General features: G+C 51.9%; 2 protein-coding genes across 6 annotated transcripts in view; one reads left to right on the top strand and one right to left on the bottom strand.

Moving 5' to 3' along the window:
• The window catches only part of MYH11 (myosin heavy chain 11), a 113599-nt gene extending 101466 nt beyond the window's left edge, over positions 1 to 12133 (top strand). For 2 of the 4 annotated variants that reach the window (XM_026520264.4, XM_026520263.4), the window contains 10 exons: positions 113 to 325; positions 668 to 880; positions 1121 to 1282; positions 1696 to 1824; positions 2104 to 2192; positions 2639 to 2762; positions 3384 to 3592; positions 4461 to 4569; positions 4648 to 4820; positions 11423 to 12133. In XM_026520264.4, coding sequence (XP_026376049.1) covers positions 113 to 325; positions 668 to 880; positions 1121 to 1282; positions 1696 to 1824; positions 2104 to 2192; positions 2639 to 2762; positions 3384 to 3592; positions 4461 to 4569; positions 4648 to 4820; positions 11423 to 11555 — 1554 coding nt within the window. In that variant the 3' untranslated portion in view covers positions 11556 to 12133. Of the gene's footprint in view, positions 1 to 112; positions 326 to 667; positions 881 to 1120; positions 1283 to 1695; positions 1825 to 2103; positions 2193 to 2638; positions 2763 to 3383; positions 3593 to 4460; positions 4570 to 4647; positions 4821 to 5112; positions 5183 to 8351; positions 8391 to 11422 lie in introns of those variants that run through there. The other 2 variants (XM_026520265.4, XM_048224812.2) reach the window with 2 other exon arrangements.
• An 896-nt stretch (positions 12134 to 13029) lies between these two features.
• The window catches only part of NDE1 (nudE neurodevelopment protein 1), a 31985-nt gene continuing 22897 nt past the window's right edge, over positions 13030 to 22117 (bottom strand). For both annotated transcript variants that reach the window (XM_026520266.4, XM_057315450.1), the window contains exons 5-9: positions 19563 to 19699; positions 18019 to 18198; positions 16680 to 16771; positions 15044 to 15195; positions 13030 to 14256 (exon numbers count right to left, since the gene is read on the bottom strand). In XM_026520266.4, coding sequence (XP_026376051.2) covers positions 14163 to 14256; positions 15044 to 15195; positions 16680 to 16771; positions 18019 to 18198; positions 19563 to 19699 — 655 coding nt within the window. In that variant the 3' untranslated portion in view covers positions 13030 to 14162. The remainder of the gene's footprint in view (positions 14257 to 15043; positions 15196 to 16679; positions 16772 to 18018; positions 18199 to 19562; positions 19700 to 22117) is intronic.

The following is a 22117-nucleotide window of genomic DNA, read 5'->3' as shown; positions in this document are numbered from 1 at the left end:
CCAGAACCAAAGGCAGATGCTAGTGAAATTAGCAGGACACAAGGCAGTGAAATGAAGCTGAGCTTCGGGTATGCCAGGGGTCACCTCCGGGGCTTCTGTTGTGTTGCTGCAGCTGTTGGCCGAGGAGAAAAGCATCTCTTCCAAATACGCGGATGAGAGGGACAGGGCCGAGGCAGAAGCCAGGGAAAAGGAAACCAAGGCCTTGTCCCTGGCGCGAGCCCTCGAGGAGGCTCTGGAAGCCAAAGAGGAACTGGAGAGGACCAACAAAATGCTCAAGGCCGAGATGGAGGATCTGGTTAGCTCCAAGGATGACGTGGGCAAGAACGTAAGTCACTCTTCATCGTCATTGCTCATTCACCTGTCACCAACCCACCCTCCCCGATATTTGTCAGTCCCTGGGGCGGGCTGCGGTGGGGCTGGCTCCATAGTCTTTGATGTGAAACCATCATCGGGACTGAAGGCCGTCCCTCCAACTGTCACCCACACACTGGTTGGAAACAGTGGTTGGGGTTGGGGTCTGAGTCCAGGGCCCCCAGAGGAAGGCTCTGGTCTGGACCCCTGGCCCTGCATCCTGTGGGGGGCAGGAAGCCAGCTCGTGGACCTGAGTGAGCTTCCTGTCAGTGTGGGTTGCCTGCCCATCTTCATGAAGTCAACTCTCATGTGCAAGGTGCACGAGCTGGAGAAGTCCAAGCGGGCCCTGGAAACCCAGATGGAGGAGATGAAGACCCAGCTGGAGGAGCTGGAGGATGAGCTGCAGGCTACGGAAGACGCCAAGCTGCGGCTCGAGGTCAACATGCAGGCTCTCAAAGGCCAGTTTGAGCGGGACCTCCAGGCCCGTGATGAGCAGAACGAAGAGAAGAGGAGGCAGCTCCAGAGGCAGGTAATCCGGGGCAGCTCGGAAAAGGGGGGAAGCTCGGCAGGGCAGCCAGTGTCCTTCCTCCCCCCACCATGTCCTGGCCCGATGGGGACTTGGTTTTGTCCCCTGCAACCTGGGGAGGTGCAGACCCCCCTGGCAGGGGGCTGTGCACACCGGGGATTGGCTGAACGCCGGCTGAGGCCGGGGAAAGGGCCCCCGGGGGATGGGTCCGCCCAGCCGCGCACATCTCCCCTCCTTGCTCAGCTTCATGAATACGAGACAGAACTGGAAGACGAGAGAAAGCAACGTGCCCTGGCAGCCGCGGCCAAGAAGAAGCTGGAAGGGGACCTCAAAGACCTGGAGCTGCAGGCCGACTCGGCCATCAAGGGCAGGGAAGAAGCCATCAAGCAGCTTCGGAAACTGCAGGTGGGTGGTGGCTCAGAGGCAGGGCGCAGGTGGCGGGAGGCGACGGCTTCCCCAAGGTCGGGGAAGTCAGCAGCAGCAGGACGCAGCCTGTCACTGGTGCCTAGTAGCTGCTGTTTTCCCCACCACCGTTCAGCATTTGGGGGCTATTTCCTGCCCTGGGTAAGGCACCGTTCCCAGGCATTCGGCCATGGGCCTCCGACCACATCACCATCTTTTAGGTCTGCTGAGCCCACCAGAACGGTGCCCCTGAACAGCAACCTGGCCCTGTGAGCTGGTGGGCAGTGCTCATGCCATGGGGACTTCTCTGTGGTTAATCGTGGGAAATCCTAGGGGCTGGCACGGAACGGTAATTTGGGCAGAACTCGGGGGAGTGAGGACATCTTAGCTTGTCCTTCCTGTTGTGACTCATGCAGGCTCAGATGAAGGACTTCCAGAGGGAGCTGGAAGACGCCCGTGCCTCCAGAGATGAGATCTTTGCCACCGCCAAAGAGAACGAGAAGAAAGCGAAGAGTTTAGAAGCAGATCTCATGCAGCTCCAGGAGGTAAAGCCTTCTTGCTGAGAGCCTCAGATGGGGGTAGCGTGGTAGGAGCCCTCAGCACCCCGGTGTGTGCACCCACAGATTTCTTTCGCTCATTCAGCATTCCACATAGGTGGACCCCCAGAGTAAGTGCAGGGACAGAGAGGATTTGATGTACACGCAGTGCCTCCCCTGAGCTCAGAGGAGGCACAGCCGCTTTCAGGGGTGGCCATGGAAACTGCTGGGGTTCAGCCCTTCCGTGTAGATAACAGGTTTCCTTCCTCCCCACCCCCCACCGTCCAGGACCTAGCCGCGGCTGAGAGGGCTCGCAAACAGGCCGACTTGGAGAAGGAGGAACTGGCCGAGGAGCTGGCCAGCAGTGTCTCAGGAAGGTATGGAGCTGTGCAGGGAGGAGGGGGCCTAGGCTCAGACAATGAGGGAATGGCAGCTCACGGGAGAACCTCTGGAACTCCCATCTTAATGCTGAAAATGACTGTCCAGCCGAGCTGCTCACAGGGGTCTTCACACCCCATTTGAGTGGGTAGCCAGTTTCGTTCATTCTGAATGAACAGTGTGGTGGGGTTGGGGGTGGGGCACCTGGGGACAGAAAGGAGTGAGCCGGTCTTTGTGCCAGGCCAGGCTCTGCTGATAGCAACTGGATGGGAGTCCTGGCTCCCCACTTCCCAGCTGTGTGACTTTGCACAAGTCTCTAGGCCTCTCTGAGCCTCAGTTTCCTGTTACAAATGAGGGTAACCCTAAGGCCTCACTCCTCCAAGGAGAGGGAATCTTCTAAGCCGGGGGTAGGCTGGAGCCCCAGATGTGGCTGCATTTCCCTTAGGAACACACTTCAGGATGAGAAGCGCCGCCTGGAGGCCCGCATTGCGCAGCTGGAGGAGGAGCTGGAGGAAGAGCAAGGCAACATGGAGGCCATGAGTGACCGCGTGCGGAAGGCCACGCAGCAGGTGGGGGCCGGAGCGGGGCAGGGCACCTGAGCGGCACCAGAGAGGGGCTCCACCCGGTAACAAGCCCACACTGGTCCAGTGACATGCACAGCAGGCTCCTGTGTGCCAGGCCCGGGTTAGGGTGGAGGGGAGCGGGGAGCGGGGAGCCAGCACGTCTGCTCCCTGCACCCACTCCCTCCTCTCACAGTCATGCAGCACCCTGCCAGCCTGCAGTGTCTCATCGGGGGGCCAGGGTATGTCTGGCTTCCTCTAGTAGACGCTGTGTGCCTGGAGGAAGGGCCTTGGGGGTCTACTTCATGCTCAGTCCCCAGCCCCAAACCCTGACCTGACACTCGTGAGCACTCAGTGACATTACTGAGTACCAGCTCCAGGACAGGTGCTGGGGATCCACCACATGACCTGGAAACAGGGAGCCCTGGGACACTGCCTCTTGAGCTGTGCCCAGAAAGGACTGGGTGGCTGGAAGAGGTGGGGGGTGGCTGCTGGGGGCTGCAGCTCCCGGGACCCATGCAGAAGCCGAAGAAGGCTGGGGCGGCAGGACAGGAGGAGACGTTCGTCATCTCCGTGGACCACCCCGGGCTTCTGTGCCCTCCACCTCATGACCTTCACTGTCCTCCGCAGGCTGAGCAGCTCAACAACGAACTGGCCACGGAACGCAGCGCCGCCCAGAAGAATGAGAGTGCGAGGCAGCAGCTCGAGCGGCAGAACAAGGAGCTCCGGAGCAAGCTGCAGGAGATGGAGGGGGCAGTCAAGTCCAAGTTCAAGTCCACCATCGCAGCACTGGAGGCCAAGATCGCCCAGCTGGAGGAGCAGGTCGAGCAGGAGGCCAGGTACGTGGGGCCCGGGCTACAAAGACAACCTTCATGCCAGTGGGTGGCAGGGGGCAGGGGTCCCTTAGGCTCTCCGGGCATCGGTTCTAGCTGGAAACCCAGACTGCAGCTGTGCTGGGAGAACGGTGTGTGGACACCGGGGAGGGGTGGGCCTGGCCCGGAGAAGGCCCTTACCAGTAGCACTAAGTAGCAGGCCTCCTCCGTGAGGTCAGCCAGCCGTCCCGGGAGCCCGCCGGCTTTCCCTGGCCTGCGTTTGCAGGATGTCGTGTTAAGGGCTACCCAGAAAGTCCCAATCGGCGGCCCATGCAGCACAAGCAAGTGGGGGAAGGCTTCTCATTTTACTGAGAAAGGAAGGTCACAGCACCGTGATCACTGTCAGATTGCAAGGATTCCGACCCATTCTGTTTATTTTGGTAGTGGCTTTACTGACAACTCCCGTACCCTAGAATTCAGCCGTTTAAAGTGTTCAACTCAGTGGCTTGCAGTGTATTCGCAGAGAGGGGCACCCTCTCCACAGTCAACCAGGGAACGTTTTCGCCCCCTCAGTAAGACACCCCGTACCCCTTCGCCATCGCCCTGTCTCCCCCAGCCCTCAGCACGCACGGGCCGACTTTCCGTTTCTATGAAATGTCCAGAACAGACCACAGAAACGGAATCGCATACCGTGGGCCCTCCCGTGCCCGGCCTCCTTCACCGAGCGTCTCCCGCGCTCACCGTGTCGGAGCAGCTGTCAGAACGTCCCCTTGTATGGCCGCATCCCCTTCTGATTTGGGGGCTGAGCAGGAAAAGCGTGCACAGCGGGCACGGTGCTGGTCGGGTCTACACCCCACGGGCAAGGGAAGCCATCCCCTCTCCCCCGTCTATGCAGAGAGAAGCAGGCGGCCGCCAAGTCGCTGAAGCAGAAGGACAAGAAGCTGAAGGAGGCGCTGCTGCAGGTGGAGGACGAGCGCAAGATGGCGGAGCAGTACAAGGAGCAGGTAGGCCGGCGCCCGGCCCTCCCGCCCGGCGCCCACCCTCGGGGGACCCCTCCTGACCCTCCGGCCTCTCCCCGACAGGCGGAGAAAGGGAACGCGAAGGTCAAGCAACTCAAGCGGCAGCTGGAGGAGGCGGAGGAGGAGTCCCAGCGCATCAACGCCAACCGCAGGAAGCTGCAGCGGGAGCTGGACGAGGCCACGGAGAGCAACGAGGCCATGGGGCGCGAGGTGACCGCGCTCAAGAGCAAGCTCAGGTGAGGCCCGCGGCCGCCGCACGGGGCGCCCTCTCCCCGCTGCCCCGCTCCTCTCCAGGGGCTCTTCCCACTCGCCCGCACGCCCGTGGGCGCCGATGCTCCCTCGGGTGCTGGAACGGCTGCCTCCCTTCCCTTCCCATCCTCAGGACAGCGGCGGCGGCCAACCCCCGGCCCCTGGCAGTGCGAGTCCCTTCTCTCCTGACCCTCTTTCTGGACTCCCTGCGGCTCCCTGGTCTTCCGCAGGGTCTCTGGTCACCACTGGGGTCTGGGGCTGGGTCATTCTCGATCACAGGAGCTGGCCTGTGTGCTGCCCGAACCGGGGCTGAGTTCTCTCCCACACCCCTGCGCCTCCGGGCCTGAAGGTGGGTAGGCGACCCCCCTGCTCCTCAGGGCTCCTTCCCACCTCCACCGGTTCCCTGAAGGCTGGGGCCCCGAGCCCTCCAGGGGGCTGCTCCAGCATCTCCCGTCCTTGCCCTCCTCCTCCGCGATCCCTCCACGGCCGTCAGCACTAGCTCTAACTTGCCCATCAAGCATCGAGTCTTCTGCCTGCCACCTTCTTTAGTTTGTTACAACACAACCCAGATGAAACCACACTTTCTACCTTCCGCTGCTCAGAGTGCTTTGAGAAAAGCAAACAGGCGTACAACCCTTTCCCGCTGGGCGTTCTCGACGGCCACGTAGAACGGACCCCACTCAGCACTTCTGGACCTCAGGCTCCCCCATCCTCCCTCTCTCGGACATCTGCTTTTCACTTTCTAACCAGACTGACTCTCCATGCCCATCCTTACAAGCTCCCATTTCCCCCATTAACCCACTTCCCGACAAGCTGTGCTCATTTCTTCTCTGTCCCCAGTTCTGGGCTGCACTGTCCAGAAACAAACAACTCAGGCCAACACCTCGGGTAGACCTACCTCTTGTTCACTCAAGGACGTTGCTCCAGAAATTCTTACCCTCCTCTCCTTTGCAACATTTTCCCTTAACAGAGTCATGCCACGAGCTGAGAAAACCTCTGAGACCCACTCCCCTCCTACCCTTGACCACAAAACCCTAATGGTCAGTCCATAGGCCTCACCTGATTCAGCTGCAGCATTGGTCCTTGACTGGGCTTCCTAGACACTCCCCTCAGCTGGTTTGCTTCCTGTTTTTCTGGCTGTCTTTCCTCATCTCCAAGCCAGCTTGCCATTGGCCTGCCCCAGGGCGCCATCTTGGTCTCTCCATCTCTGCTCATTCCCTACGTGATCTCAACTGGCCCGGTGGCTTTTGAATTCTACCCACAGCGAGTGACTTCCTAGTTTCTATCTCCAGCCGAGACTTCTTCCTGGAACCCCAGACCTGTGTGCCACTCCCACCCAATGCCTCACGGCAGCTCACACCTCGAGTCCTGACTGAACCTCTTCACCCCCACATCAGCTTCCCTCATAGACTTCTCCAGCTCAGCAACTGGAATGCTCAAGTGGTCATTAACCCAGGCCACAAAGCTGGGGTCATACTTTATTTTACCCTCTCCCTTATACCTCACATCCCATCTGTCAAATCTGGTCAACTTTCCCTTAAAAATCCTATGCATCCAGAATCCAACCGTTTCTTGCCATCCTGGTCCAAGCCACCCTCTCCTACCATGTAGATAACTTTCACAGCCTCCTCGTGGGCCTCTCTCTGTGTTCATGCTGTGCCTTTATAGTCTGTTCTCAATACAGTAGCCAGAGGGATCCTGCTGAAATGGAGGTGAGTCGCAACCCTCCTTTGCTTGAAACTATCCAATGGCTTCACCTCATTCAGATCGAAAGCAACGTCTTTACGATGGGTGGTTCCCCTAGGCCCTAATGATCTCTGTCCACTGCCTCCTACATGAGCCCTCCAAGTCTACACACGCTGCCTTGGGGCCTTTGCACTGGTGGTTCCTTCTGTCTGGAATGCTCTTCCCCCAGCTCTCCACATAGGGGGATCCCACCTTCCCTTCCTTCAGGCACTGACTCATCCACGTTACCCTGTCTACAACTTCCGACTTCACTCCCTGCAGTCCTCCTCCTTCTTGCCCACCTGTCACCATGTAACCTGCTACTTATGTCATTTGCAGCCTTCACTCTGGCCCCAGGAGCACAGAGGTTTTGTCTGTTTACTCATCCCCAGTGTCTGGGATAGTGCTGGCCACAAACCTTCAATCACTAAGTCAGAGATGATGTTTCCCCAACCTCACTGTCCTACCACCTTGGCCCTTCTGCCTTAGCCTCTTACTACCTGTACCATCGTTGACCTCCCAGTGTCTGTGAAATTAACTGTTTTAATCATACACACATCAATTTGCAAATAAAGTCTACCACCTCTGTATTGTTAAACCAGCATCACCAGCATTAACAGGTCACGATGAAATAGAAATACGGTGAAAACAGAACGATAATGAATTCTAGCCACTGTGGCTACAAATTGATGACCATGACCTGAAGGCCTACTTCTCTGTTAACAAGGGAGCAACAGAAACAGCAGCACCAAAAAGACGGTCTCTGACCTAATCGGATGTGTTTTTAAAAAGGTGGAAAGGGGATACCTTTGTCAGTCATTGTGCAGTTGTTACCCAGTGGCACGCGTGCCCAGGAACCATCGGAAACCACCTGCCACATCAACTCCAGACTCTGAGAACCAGTGCAGGGACAAGGGGAGAGCCCAAACCCCTGTCAGAGTGGGGAAAAGAAGGGCTGGTGCAGGAGGGTATAGGGCTTCAGGAAGGAGACCCCGGATCATGCAAGGTGAGGGGCTGTGGGTCCCACTGCTAGATGGAGGCCAAACATAACCCCTCAGGTCCAACAGGGGCTTGGGAAACAATCCCCAGGGTGATGGTCAGCAAGAGGGCAGTTCTCACCACGCAGACCCCTGGAGTTTGCTCTGCTGGTGACAGGACCCTGCCCCTCGTTGGCGCAGGGCTGAGAGGTGGGGCAGCAGTCAGCCACTCTGGCTCTGTCCCTGCTCCCTTTTCTCAGGCACAATGATTCTTTAGGTGTGCTGAACATCCCCTATGGATTCTGCCCCAAACGACCCTCTTAGGCCACACAGGCCAGTACTGAACACTCCGTTTCCTACAGCTCCAGTATGAGCACACGCTAAGGCGGGTGAAGACCGGTCCTAGCGTTTCTGCCCCGAGTCTTGTACACGTGCAAAACCTAAAGTCGAGCTCCAGAGCTCTGAGTGAGGTTGGCAAGCCTAGCCGGCTCTCGGAGGCCAAGGAAGTGCAAAGCAAGTTGCATGGTTCTACGGCCCCGATAAATCTCGACACGAGCTCCTGTTAAAGCCTGACCACCATACCCAGCCTTTGCCACGACGCCAGGCCTCCCCCACACGAGCTTTTCAAATGAAACAACGGCTTATACGTGCCCGCCTCAGAGCTCTTGGTGGCGGGCGCTTCACTGCAAGATTGCCTTCTAAGTGCCTTTAATGATTTAATTGAAGTGAATGCCTTTAATGATTAAACACGCACTTCAACGGACTCCCTCTTGTTTGCGGAATATAACCACCAGGGACTCTCTCTCTCTGTTTCAGAGCCCCCCTCCCCCAGGAAACTCCGCAATGACTCACCAGGTACCATGCCTTCAGCTCCGCAGCTCATGTGTGTTGCACTCGGTTTCCACTTCTCTTCTGCCATCCCGCCCGCCCTATCCCTGGTGGCCCCCTTTTTGGGCCCCTGCAAATTTTTGTGAGAAAGCTGCAAAATTTGAAGGCGTGGAGATCTTAGTTCAAAACTCTTTCATCACGGCCAAGATCAGCCTAAGAAGACTTCATCTCTTGACCCATTTTCCTTCCCTACTTCGCTTTGGCGTCTGACACGGCACCAAGTGTGTCCTTGTCACCATGTGTAGACCGGTGGTCAGAGGCTGTGTGTGTGTCACCTGGATTGTTCTTACCTAAGAGGGCGCATCTCACACTGTTAGGACACTTGGCTGCGCTGTCCTCCCTGGTCTGGTTAAGACCCCACACGGAGTGGGTATGACAACTCCACCATCTGGGTCCATTCCCGGACACTGGCTTCAAGCTGGCTGGTCTGGGTTCCAGATCAGAATTCACAGGGCACAGGGTCATTGTAACCACAGCCCAGCAACTGGCTCCCCCCGCAGCTGGTCTTTCACAAACACGTCTGCAAAAGAAATGAGCTCTCACCGCGCATCATACAGTCGCTGAGGCTGCGTGGGGCTGAAGCAAGGCCTGGCTGCTAACCGCATTTCCAGCACACGAGGGCGCACGCTGGCCACCTCGGAGCCAAGCGGGGTCCCAGCAGAGCCTTTTCCAGAGATCTTGTGGGCACATATTCAGAGTGGGGAGTGGACACCCAGGACTCAAGAGAGAACACAGAGCCCTCTCCAAGTAAGAGTTAAGAGGCCTCGACTTGTCTGGGAGTCTCAACTTTATCCCATGTGAAGTGGGGCACCGGGGCCCTCTCATCTTCCTCGAGAGGCCAAGCAAGCCCTGGCTGGTGTCCCCCTTCTGCTCTTTTGGAGAATCTCAGCTTTGCTGCCACTACCCAAGTACTTAACGCTGACTGAGGTATTGGCAGGAGCTTTAGGAAGGGCTTTCAGCCTCTAAAAGCTTTTGAGCAGCGCGTTCCTGCCAGCTCAGACTGGAACGCGGGACCGACTAGCTGATGGGACACTGAGTCCTTGCAAAGCAAGTGCTCGTAGTCTTGTGCTGATTCCTGGCGAGCCACTATGCCTTGCGGTTCTTGGAGCCCGTGAATAGAAGCCAAATGCTCCAGGATCAGACCCTTTAAGAAAATCTCTAGAGGAGGTCCCTTACTTCATGTGACAGATGCAGCCAGCACCAACATTTGCCATGGATTTGAAATCCGTTCCTTCAAGAAGGGCACCTGAACTGGGAGGCAGGCTCACAGGACTGGCATCTGGCCGGGGGGGGGGGGGGGGGGGCGGGGGGGAGGCTTACAGTGACCCAGGACACGATTTACCTCTTAGATCACGGGAACCCATTTCTCACTTCAACTCTTCTCACTTGCAAATACAGATTGTCCCAAGAGGTACAGAGTGCCCGGAGCCTGGAATGTAGGGCAGAAAGAGTTTCCCAGCCCCAGGCTGTCCCATCAAGTTTGAACCGGGAGAGCAGCCATGGAAGGAGACCCATGCAAGCAGCGGCTGCTACATTTTCTGTCCTGTCCTCAGAGACCCTTCTCTGGGACGCAGGTTCTTGGAAAGCACTGTGCTAAGGAAGACTTGTAGGTCCTTCTAGAGAGAGTGACGGAAAATGAGCTCTAAGGGCGCTGGGCACCTCCAAGCTTCCCTCTGTTGTGAGGGAGGCTGGCCCCAGGCTTCAGCTGGGAGTGGCTACAACTTGAAGTATTGGTTCCTGATGGCTGCGCCCGCGAAACGACCATTCTCTGAACCTGAGCGGGTTTTCCCAGCCATGTTTCTCCCGCCCTCAGACCCCGAAAGGCTCACATTGGGACTCCCCTTCTCAGCAATCAGACACTCTGGGCCTTGCTCTGCCTCCAATCTTACCTCTCTGAGTTGCCCCTTTTGACTAAAGCATGGATAACTGGAATGGGCTCTCTCCCTCGTGGCTTTTCTGTCTGGCCTTTGTGTGGTCAAGCGGGTCATTTTTGTTACAAAGAGTCTGCACTCCTCTCAGGCATCCTAAAATAAGTCAACACAGGTCCTCTGATTCAGGTCAATCAGGGCCGGATGGCCAGAGCCCAACAAGAGTATTTGCTGTGGTCACAGAAAAGATGGCAAACATGTTTTCCAAGCAGAGGAAGTTGGATGCAGGTGGATCTCACGGCTCCTTCTGCCTGCCTGCCCTTCTAAGCAAAGCCTCACCTCCGGTGACCTGGGCAGGCCCGAGCAGTAACTCAGGTCGTCTGGCACTCCAGAGATGGGAGCTGTTAAGGACAGAGAGAAAGAGGTGTCCTACCAGCTAGAGCTAAAATACACCTTGGGTTAATAGGCCGATCTTACTTTTCTAACAAATATTCATTGAGTACCTATTATCGTCCACACTGGTGCCTTCATAGTGAGGAAAAATCAGACAAGATCTCCGCCCTGTGAGAACTCATGCCAAGAATTCTGCTCCACACAAGCAAGGGCCCTGCACTGCCTGAACCAAGAGTACCCTTTTGGCATCCACGCAGTGACCTCCCCCCTCAAGGCTGCCTTTGATGCTCATTTCCACCTCCTTCCAACTGAAAGCCTAAAAGACTCCCCCCTTTTTAACCTCCCGAAGGCAAGGAAGTAGAGCATGAGAACGAGCTCCCCTTGATACCGGCCCCACAGGGTATGAATAAACCCATGGGAACGTGTCAGCCCCCACTTGTTTTTTCCTTCTTTTCTAAATCGAAGACCCCAGCAGACCAGAATCCTGTGGGTCATCAGATGAACAAGCCAGATTTTTTTTTTTAAAAGCCGATCATCTTGCTTTGAAAAATCTACTCCTCCCCTCCCCCATGCCAGCTGATGAAATTCTGTATTCAGACTGGTCAGGCTTGACTTCAACCTGAATATCTGCCTCTCATTTGAGTTTGTCTGCATTTGTTTTTTGCCCCTTGAAAAATCTCTTCCCATCTCGAGGGAGATTTCCATACTCAAGAAACATGTATTCTCTTAAATCTGCAGGCGAGGAAACGAGACCTCTTTTGTTCCCGCTAGAAGGTCTGCAGGACGGCGAGTCATTGAAAACGCGGACGGCTCCGAGGAGGAAGCAGACGCTCGCGACGCGGACTTCAACGGAACCAAAGCCAGTGAATAAACAACTTGCTACAAACGGAACAAAACCAAACCAAACCCAGTGGACTTGCTTAGCACTGTCAAAATCCATCTTCAAATTCCAAACATCACAGACACCCCTCACGATGACTAGAAACACCAGCGCCCTGAGTCCGGGGCATCCGTGGAACTTTTGAGTGACGTACCAAACGAGAAAAACCCAGCAGGCGACACAGACACACCCACTGCCCCGATCGGTGAATTGTGCCGAAATTGTGAGTTTTTAGGAAAGACATAACCACAGTAACTGATCACTGGCAACTTAGTTTACATGGCATGGGGAGGAAGTCACCGAAGTGGGTGCCGCCGCCTCCCGCCCCCAAGTCATTCCCTAACCTGTGTACCCTTCCGACGTGTCGAGTGGGCCCCTGTTTGAGTTCCTTCCCCTCCCGGTTACCACACCTCAGACGCACACAGTTCACGGAGACCAAGTGCCTTCGGTAGTCACAGGAATTAAAAAGGAGACACTGCTCCAGCGGGTAAGAGCAGGAATGTTACACTGTTTTATATGCACCCCAATTGTACTTAAGGACACCCTCACGAATAAAAGGTTATACATCACTGGACTGCAGTCAGCTCTTCCGTGGTTTCCGAGAGTGAAAGAATGGAGGGAAGAGCATTCTGACCGAATCCTTGTGGGGACTCTGTGAAGCCATTCATAAACGGGGAAACTGAGGCCTAGGGAGGTGAAACGAATTGTCCGAGATCCCACAGCTGGCCAAAAAAAAAAAAAAAAAAAAAAACGCAAGCAGGGAGGTCACGTGAGTCTGTGTGAGGGGACTTCTCCACCCAGAGCTGGGAGGCTCCAGGCCCAGGAAGTAGGAACGTGACCAGAAAGAACATCCTTATCAATCCAAACCCATACACACATACATACTGCGAAGAATACAAGAGATCCTTGAATTTTAAAGTTAAAACATAAGACTTCATCCAGCAGGGCCAACGAACTTCCTGTGAAGGCCAGAGAGTCAATATTTCAGGCTACATCTGGTCTCAGTCACATGTTTATCTTTCCTTTTTTTTTTTTTTTTAAATAACCCTTTAAAACATAAAAACCATTCTTACTGAGGGCATCATACAACACCAGGCTGTGGGTCCTTTCCTTCCTCAGCTTGACTGTTCCAGATGGAGATCCCTTGCACGAGTTCTATTTGACACACAAAATTCCACACATCGACTCCGTGGGGTCCAATAGATTTGAGAAGAGAAGAAATAACACCAACTAAAAAACTCAAGCCAATGACTAAATGCGAATTATACCCTGAGCAATGCACAAACATCTCCCAAATACACTTCTAAGAAGCTGACCTGAAGGGAATTTTTTTAAAAAGTAGGATTTTTTTTTTTTCATATTTACTTACTGGGTTAAAAAACAAGTTTTTCTCCACCATATGAGCAAACATAAAAAGCACAAACAAAGCAGTGTTTACTGACCACCACCACAAACTAACTGTAAATTTGTTTCTCTTGATTTTATTGTTCTTTTAAAAAAATAAAAGTACGTCTTTCACCGATACAGGTTAGAACGTTCCCAGGGTAAGGAGCCGGGCACCAGAGATCAAGTCTCTGTTGAATTTCAGTAGCACTTGTAAAGTTCTATCTTCAACTCAAGGATATTTTTGCTATTCTTTTGGAAAAATAACTTAGTAACAAAAGGTCGTTAGGCTGCATGCATGCTCCTGAATTCCTGTGTTCTTTTTACACGCCTCCAAAAGCGTGAGACGGCAGCTCACACCAAGCAGGGTTGAGTACGTACAACGTCCGCGTGGAAATCCCGTGTTTGTTTCTTCTTTGACAAGGAAGATTCCAACAACAATCCTGTGTTTTAAGCTTATTTGGAGGGCACCCTGATTATTTCATCAAAACTCTGAACGATGTCCTGCTCTTAGGGGCTGCATTCCCAAGGCCATGCCACCCCGCAGACCGTCAGGGTCCTCAAGCGGAGGTCACCCTCAGGCCAGGGCAGAAGTTCAAGGAAGACCAACCATCAGGATCGATCTAAACAGGACACAGACTTTCCACTGACCTGGTCCACACAAGCTCTCCTCTGAAACACAAGCACACCTCTCAATGCCTCAGTGAGAGGCAGATTAAAAAGTCCCAGAGGTGCACAAGACCGTAGTTTCTTCTCAAAAAGGCATGTGCCTATTGTACTCCTCTCTCCTAGACATGATTTCATTACACAGACCCTCCCTGTGCCACAGAGCCCTGGGAGATTTTGTTCTGGAAGACAGCCTGAGTGAGGTGGGCTCACATCCCACTTTTAAGGCATCTCCAAACATTAAAAACACATCTCAGAACCATTCAGGACTCAGGTCAGCTCACAATGATGGGGTAGCCTCGGCGTCTGCACCTTCGAGCCCTTTCCAGAGGGTCCCGTTTGTCCCTGTCCACACCAGCAAGCAGGATAGGGATCATGACACATTTCCCCGGGGCCAACTACCAGGGGCCACCGGCGATGGCCTCATTGGCTAATGTGACTGTTTGCTCCTATTTCTCTAACTTAAAAACACAAAAACCTAGTTTAAAGAGGGGAAGAAAGGTAGGACTCCCGCACAGACACAATGGGGCTTCAGCTTCCGTGGATTTCCTAAAGCAACATCTTGACTACACCCTGGGCTGATGGCAGCGACGGTGTGGAAATATTTGAAGGCGGCTTCCCAAATTCCAGGCGTTTTCCCAACCTTCAGACAGAGCAAACCAAATTAGGCGGACACGACAGCTGTTACAGACTGGCTAGCATCGGGGCCCACAAAGTTCTATGAGTGACTATCAAGAGTCAGGAGCAATATCTCCCTGGGTGTCATTTTTCTCTCCTGTGAAACAAAGAAAAGGACACTGGCCATCTGGCTCGCACATTCCCAAGGCCACAAAGAAAGCACGGTCATAGAAGACCCGCTAAAAATATCCTCTTTGACAGGGCTGGCGGTTGTGAGCATGCCATGGAAAACGAGGCTTCATTTCCCGCGATCTGTCTGCCATGGGTCTTACCACAGTGACGTGCTTAGGGGCCAAGGAAGATGGTGGCACGGCTGAGAAAATTAATGAATCTAGAAGCTGCCCTGATTCTCAGGTCAGAAAACACGCAAAGCTGTCAGAGGTCAGATTTGTGTTTTCCCCCATCAGGTGACTGGCTTCAGGAATCTAGTCTGGCTGGAACGTAGTGCCAGTTTCCTGAGTTTTTACCCTCCTCTGGGGGAAGCAGAGCGGTGTTTGAAGCCCAAGTCCCAAACAAGGGTTTTCTACAGGACATGCTCACAGCACGACAGGAGCTGGGGTTGCAGGATCAAATAATGAAAACGAGCCTCTTCTTGGCCATTTGCCCTTAACCAGAAGACACCACGTAACTCTGTCTCAAGGGGGTAGAGGGTAAGGTTCACAGACATACCCCTGCAACTTCTCCCAAATGGCTATGGGTCAGGGGTTAGAGGCCCCCCTCCCTCCCCAGAGAGGACAGCTAAAGGTACTGACCCTTTGTCACCTAGAGGCAAGCCAGCGCTGCTTGGCTGTCTCTCACCGCCATCTCTGTGCTTGCTTCCCCGCCCCGAGCCGGGGCCACTCGTACGGTTTGGGGACTGATCATACACGAAGTTCCGGCAGGATGCAAGTTTGGACTCCAGGGCCTGCAGAGAAATACGCTTTCATCTTCCAGGTCAAAGACAAGAACTCACCTCTCACCCAGAGCCTGTACACAGACAATAACTGAAAACAGGGGTTCTCAAATGGTGCTGGACGCGGGAATTCCAAAGTGGGGCCCGGAAGGAATCCAGCATATGTCCAACTTTTAGAGCCACTGGCCTAAGACATTCCGGAGCTTCCTGGGAAAATCACTAGCCCTGCCAATTATCCAGCTCTGCCTATGGGAAAGAGGAAATGCACTTGTGGAATAATTCGCTCTTTTGTTTACCTTAATAAACATGCACAGAGTGGCTTGTGTGGAAGCCATGTGCCTTGCTGGAAAGGGACCCCATGCAAACCGAGAGAGCACCGAGATCACCCCACACTTCCCTATACTCTAACTGTACAAAACATGAACAGAGAAATGTGTAGGGGCGCCTGGGTGATATAGTCGGTTAAGCATCCGACTCTTGGTTTCAGCGCAGGTTGTGATCTCAGGGCCATGAGATCGAGCCCCGCGTCAGGCTCCATGCTCAGTGCAGAATCTGCTTCAGATTCTCTCCCTCTCCCTCCGCCCGTCCTGCCTGTGCACTCTATAAAATGAATAAATAAATCTTAAAAAAAAAAAAAAAGACAGAGATAGAGAAATGTGTTTACAGAATAGAAAACCAGACAAACAAAAGGTGAAAGAAAAAACATGAGCAATGAGTTGCAAGCTTCTATGACATTGCAATTCTGACTACAGACATTTTGGCAGGTTTTTTTTTTTTTTTTTTTAAAGATATTTTAATTTATTTATTTGACAGAGAGAGAGACAGCCAGTGAGAGAGGGAACACAAGCAGGGGGAGTGGGAGAGGAAGAAGCAGGCTCATAGCGGAGGAGCCCGATGTGGGGCTCGATCCCATAACGCCGGGATCACGCCCTGAGCTGAAGGCAGACGCTTAACCGCTGTGCCACCCAGGCGCCCCATGGCAGGTTTTAAAATATGGCATCTTCCAGGCCATCATTTTTAAAAATAAAAGAAACCACCACAAAGAATACCTATGTTATTTCTTAAGCACTAAAGAAATCTTTCCCTGTAATGAATATAAAACCTACAAAGTCAAGTTTTTTTTTGCTCCAGCCTTTCGAGATTTTGTCTTTAACTTCCTAAGAATTTTAAAAAGAGGAGGCAATTTTTAAATGTTTCTCAGGTTTTCTTCCAAGTAAGAAAAAAAAAATCATAGGCACTAACAAAATTTTTTCAAATTCCAAAGGAAAATGGCAGGGAAAGACATGCCCAGGTTTCGAAGGGAGGACAGAGTCACACCTCTGGGTGTTCCTCAAGAAGCTCAGATGATACTCAGGGACACTAAGAGAACCAGACTTTTGCCTACAATGCAGGGAGTCTCTGCTAAAGGCGGAAGGAACTGGTAAGGTCCCCTCTCTCCAATATCCTGAAACACAGGCAAGGAGCCACACCAAATGCCAGGGAGGGGGTGGTCTTACCCCCACTTTCCGAAGCAGGTCTCCCACGATGTTGAGGGCCGATATCCGCGCTGCAGGAGTGAGGGGGGTCCCACCCGTGGAGTCGTCCAGACCTGGGTGTGCAAAAGGAAGCACACGTCATACCGATCCACAGTCCTAAGGGGGTGCGCTACCGTCACTAAGTGCAGAAGCACAGGGGTGGACGCGGGAAGCTAACTGTGCCCTGCTACCCCCACTGGTTAACTAACACGGCAAGGGTCGACTTGATGACCAACGTTTTGCAGCCTTACCACTACTATAGGAAATGTTATTCTTTTAAAACAAAATCAGGACAAGTCCTCTTGAAATTCTAGGAATTCCATATTGTTAGGAACAGCATTGGAGCAAACCCCATTTATAAGGGGCTTAACTCTCCAGAGCCCCTCTCTCTCCTCCGAGTAGGACCCAGGGACCAGCGGCACCAGCATCACTGGGGTGCTGGTTAGGATGCAGGATCTCACTTCCACTGAAGTGTGGAAAAACCCTGCTCTAGACTGGGATTCTGGAAGTGTCACCAGCCTCTTGATCCCAGGGGACAGGCTAAGGAATAACACAATGTGACCACTGGAGCCAGTGGCCTGGGTCTGAAGCCCGACTCTGCTATTTACCAGCAGTATATCTTTAGGCAAGCTCCTTTACCGGGGCCTCAGTCTCCTCATCCATCAAATGGGGACAGCACTTGCAAATTGGGCCTGTGGTGAGGATTCAGTGAGGTCATACATATGCAAAGCACGTGACGCAGAGTGGCTAGGACACGCCGAGCGCTCAGTAACTGTCTATTGTTGTTACTTGCCATTAAGTGGCCCGGTAACAATCTCAGTTAATCAGCAGACGAGCTGGAAAGAAAACTCAAATCTTTCATTGTTTACCATGCAGCCCAGGTTACACTGGCTCCACTTCTAGACTAATGTCTTGCTAGACCCACACAATGCTTTTCAATTTTTTTTTATCTAGTTATTGAAATTTGCAATTTGGGAGATTTCATGTTCAAAAAGAGGATTTCCGGCTTCTGATGAAGGATGGAAATGTCTGCTAATGCCGGGCCCACATTTCTTAAGGTAGGAACAGAGCGGCAGCTGCCCCCTCAAGATGAGGTTTCCATCCCCCCCCCCGCATACCGCAGACTCCACCATTCCCTATTGCCTTACAACCAAGCTCTTCTTGCTTATCTCAAAGCTCTGCTCCCCCTACCACACCCCCGCCGTGGGCATCCCAGTTCGCTCCTCACACTATAGCCTGGCCCAGTCTCTCTCATCCAGGACCCTACTCCTGGGAGAGCTCTGTGGAGCAAAGAAAATCCTCTCGACGGCTATTCCCTTACCACGTCTGAACGTCCCTGGTGTGTTTAAGTTAGCGCTGGGTCCCCGATGAGCTATGGGTGTGGATGGCACGGACCCAGTGGCCTGCACTCCTGTGTCTGTCCTTTCGGCCTCCACCGAGCTGGGCATGGGGGTCCTGGGCTTCTCCTGCTTCTGCTGCACAGCCAACTCCTGCCGCAAATCTGAGCCAGGACAAGGGTTCAGATTAGGTCCCTGCTTCGAGTGAGGGGGGAAGGGGAGGGTCAACAGTAGACGCTGGTCAGGGAAAAGAAGTACCAGAACAAAAAACAGGTGGAAATCCTTGATGAAGTGAAACCTGTAGGACCTGGCCTAGCAGGCTTGTAAAACCACATGATTTTTTAGTAAAAACAAAAAGTTTAAAATTTTTTTTAAAATGGCACTGATAGATACACTAATGCTTTTCTTACTTCAAAACAATTGCAGTGTAATGGGGTATATAGAATAGTAAGTGAAAATATGCTTTCCCAACCCATCCCCAAATGCCCTTCCTCACTCATAATCACTATAATATGGGGGAGATATTTCCAATCCTTTTTTTCTGTATTTTCAGACAAAGACTTTATATGTATCTCTATTAAGCGTATGATAGGAATAATCCCTATTAAGTATAAATAGAAATATATCTACTGACCGTGACAGTATGTCTTAATCTTTCTACTTATATCTATATCTTAACAATTGTTTAATATTCCAAAAAATAAATCTATGTAATTTATTTAACCACTTCACTACTGATGGACATTTATAGAACTGCCTTTCAGACTTAAAGAGTTTTTTCTTAGGGGCGCCTGGGTTGCTCAGTTGGTTAAGTATCTGCCTTTGGCTCAGGTCATGATCCCAGGGTCCTGGGATCGAGCCCCACACTAAGCTCCCTGCTCAGCAGGGAGTCTGCTTCTCCCTCTGCCTCTGCTCCCCTCCCCGCTCGTGCTCTAATAAATAAATAAAATCTTTAAAAAAATAAAAATAAAAGGATACATGCACCCAATGTATATTAAAAAAAGTTTTTTCTTTTTAATCCTCCTACTGGCTATATGTTAGAAACTAAATTAATGTTGTGAACAATTAATTGGGATGTTAAAAAAAAACAACTCTTCTGCACGCAGATCTATCTCTGGAACTGTAACTTCCATGGAGCAAATGCTGCTGGGAAGTCAGAGCTCGAAGCCACATGCATCGGCGGCCAGCAAGCCACAAAAACAATGGGCTAGCTAGCAATTCCATTAACAAGAATTTTCTCCCCACAAAACTCTTATACGCCTACCGATCAAAAAGCCAGGGGTGGGTTTAAATATCCATAAGGGGTCTTTAGAGGGTGGGACATCTGACAATTCTTAGCACGGGGTGGGGACCAAGGCTGAAGCCAGCCCAGTGTGGTTCTATACCCTCTGACCAGACTGTGTGCTGAGCAGGGCATGGATTTCCAGCAAAGGTAACGCTGGGCGACACTACAGGACAAGCTGTTCTCAGGCAGGGAGAGGAGAAAACGCTGGTGAGGGCGCACAGAACAAAGCCAAGGCCTCCTGACCTCTGGCTTCATCCTTCAGCCGCTGAACAGATTCTAGGAGATTCTCCTTCTCATCCAGTTCGCTCTCCAGGAAGGCATTTCTTTCAATAGCTTGATTCAACCGCTGCTCAAAATCTTCCAGAGACATAATTGTGGCCCTGGTAAGAGAAAAACGAAGCTGTCCAAGAGAGCCAACGGCAGCGTCCGTTTGGTGCCTACGAACCTGGGAGACAAGAAAGGCCAGACCGGGGCGGGGGGGGGGCGGGGCGTGAGTCCCAGTATGGGCACTTCCGAGACACCACAGACCTGAACAAGTGTCTTAACCTTCTGGGACCCAGGCTCTTCGCCTGCAGAATGGAAATCGTCTTACCACTTGAGGTACACAAAGCTATCCTGGGCATTAAATGAGAGATGTTCCTGTAACACTAAGCAATGAGCCTGCGCCTTATTAGGATGACACAGAGGGCCCAGCTAATGCCCAAAGCAGCAAATCTTCTTTTGGAGACCCACAATGCAAATCGGTATTCAGAATACCTTACTAAAATCCATATACAACTTAATGTACATTTAAACAGGGAGAAGAGACCGTCTTTAATAGGTCTTTCTATTTAATAGACTTTCACAGATCTTTCAGTTCCCTTAAACAATTCAAAATGCTCAGCTGCCCTCCTAAAAACCACTTCTTGTGACCAGTGTAGACATTTCACTGGAACACCATTAAAGGCACTGAGAAGGGCTGTAACAAAGAAATGTGTGTAACTCTGAGGCATGGAGCAGGTAGCTTGGCCAGTTTCCTCACATGCAAAGCAGGGGTAGTAACAGCACCTCCACATAGAGGGGGTGTCGAGGGGCAAGTACAGTCATACACGAAGCCTCCAACAGATGTTTTGCACACGAGTACTCAGAAATTCCAGCAATTTTCATTACTAACCCCGTGTTTGTCTTTGGAAGACCTTTAACATTCTGCTAATCATTATCTCATGGTAGTTAGAAGTGTATGTTTGGAGTAGAACCCAGGAGCTACCACCTGGCTCTTCGACATAAGACTAGCTAAGCGTTCTTGGGCAGCTTAACCTCTCGGGGCGCTGGTCCTCCAATTGCAAAGTGAGGATCAATTCATTCTGAATTATATTCGCACCCTCCCTCAAATGGTCTTCAGAGAAAAATAAAGTTACCAAAAGTGCTTAAATAAAAACAACAAAAGAATAACATTTAGGAGTACCATCACCCTAAAGGCTTGACATGTCAAACAACAAATAAAGAAAATGCGTAGGAATTCATGTAACAACAAACATGTAGGATTTTACCGCAGGGCACGGAAGGGTTGTTGAAATGCAGACATATGGTGTCTGTGAAGAGGAAGACTCCACATCACAAAGAAATTCATTCCCCCTAAGTTACCTGATAGTTTAACAACGTCCTAGTAAAAACATTAATAGGTTCTTGTTGGGGACAGTGGCACGGGGGTCTGATTTAAAAGAGCACGTGATAATAAAATAAGAATGGCCGAAAGAACCCTGAAAGAGAGAGAAGGAGCTCTCCCAGGTATAAAGAACGCACTATTACAAAGCCTCAACGGTGAACCACTGTGTGGGACGGCGTTAAACAGTTATAAGGACAGACCAGGGAGACCCAGAGATCCAGAAACAGATCCAAATACACAGAAGAACTTAATCTATGATAAAAGTGACATTGCAAATCATTGATGAAAACATGGCTGATTCAGCGGGCCTGGGTGGCTCAGTCGGTTAAGCATCTGCCTTTCGCTCAGGTCATGGTCCCAGGGTCCTGGGATGGAGTCCCGCATCAGGCTCCCTGCTCAGCGGGGAGTCTTCTCCCTCTACCCCTCCCCTCTACTCATGCTTTCTCTCTCTCAAATAAATAAAATCAGAAAGAAAGAAAGAAAGAAAGAAAGAAAGAAAGAAAGAAAGAAAGAAAGAGAGAAAGAAAGAAAGAAAGAGAGAAAGAAAGAAAGAAAGAAGAAAGGAAAGAAAGAGAAAAAAGGAAGGAAGGAAAGAAAAGAAAGAAAAGAAAAGAGAAAAGAAAAGAAAAGAAAAGACAAGACAAGACAAGACAGTTGCTTCAATTCTGGGTTTGGAGTCTACTAAGTAGCCCCCACAAAAAATTAATGTCGGCTCCATACCTCACACTACACCCCCCAAGATCAACTGAATCAAAAGTTTCAACAACTCAGTATTTGGCTAAAATCTATTACTGGCTTCTGGAATGCCAGAGAAATACAGCAACTTGAGAAGCATTTTTTTTTTTTTTAAGATTTTATTTTTATTTTTTCGGACAGAGAGAGACAGCCAGCAAGAGAGGGAACACAAGCAGGCGGAGTGGGAGAGGAAGAAGCAGGCTCCCAGCGGAGGAGCCTGATGTGGGGCTTGATCCTAGAACACCAGGATCATGCCCTGAGCCGAAGGCAGACGCTTAACGACTGCGCCACCCACGCGCCCCTTGAGCAGCATTTCTGAACCCGTGTGGCTCGATGAGGACACGGCTATATATAATCAGCACTGGTAACACCAGCAGAGCTTGGTGCTTGGAGGTATTGTCACTGTGTGAATACCTGC

The sequence above is a fragment of the Ursus arctos genome, unplaced genomic scaffold (assembly GCF_023065955.2).
Source record: "Ursus arctos isolate Adak ecotype North America unplaced genomic scaffold, UrsArc2.0 scaffold_2, whole genome shotgun sequence".
Classification (NCBI taxonomy): domain Eukaryota; kingdom Metazoa; phylum Chordata; class Mammalia; order Carnivora; family Ursidae; genus Ursus; species Ursus arctos.
This window is presented reverse-complemented; position numbering and strand designations above follow the sequence as displayed.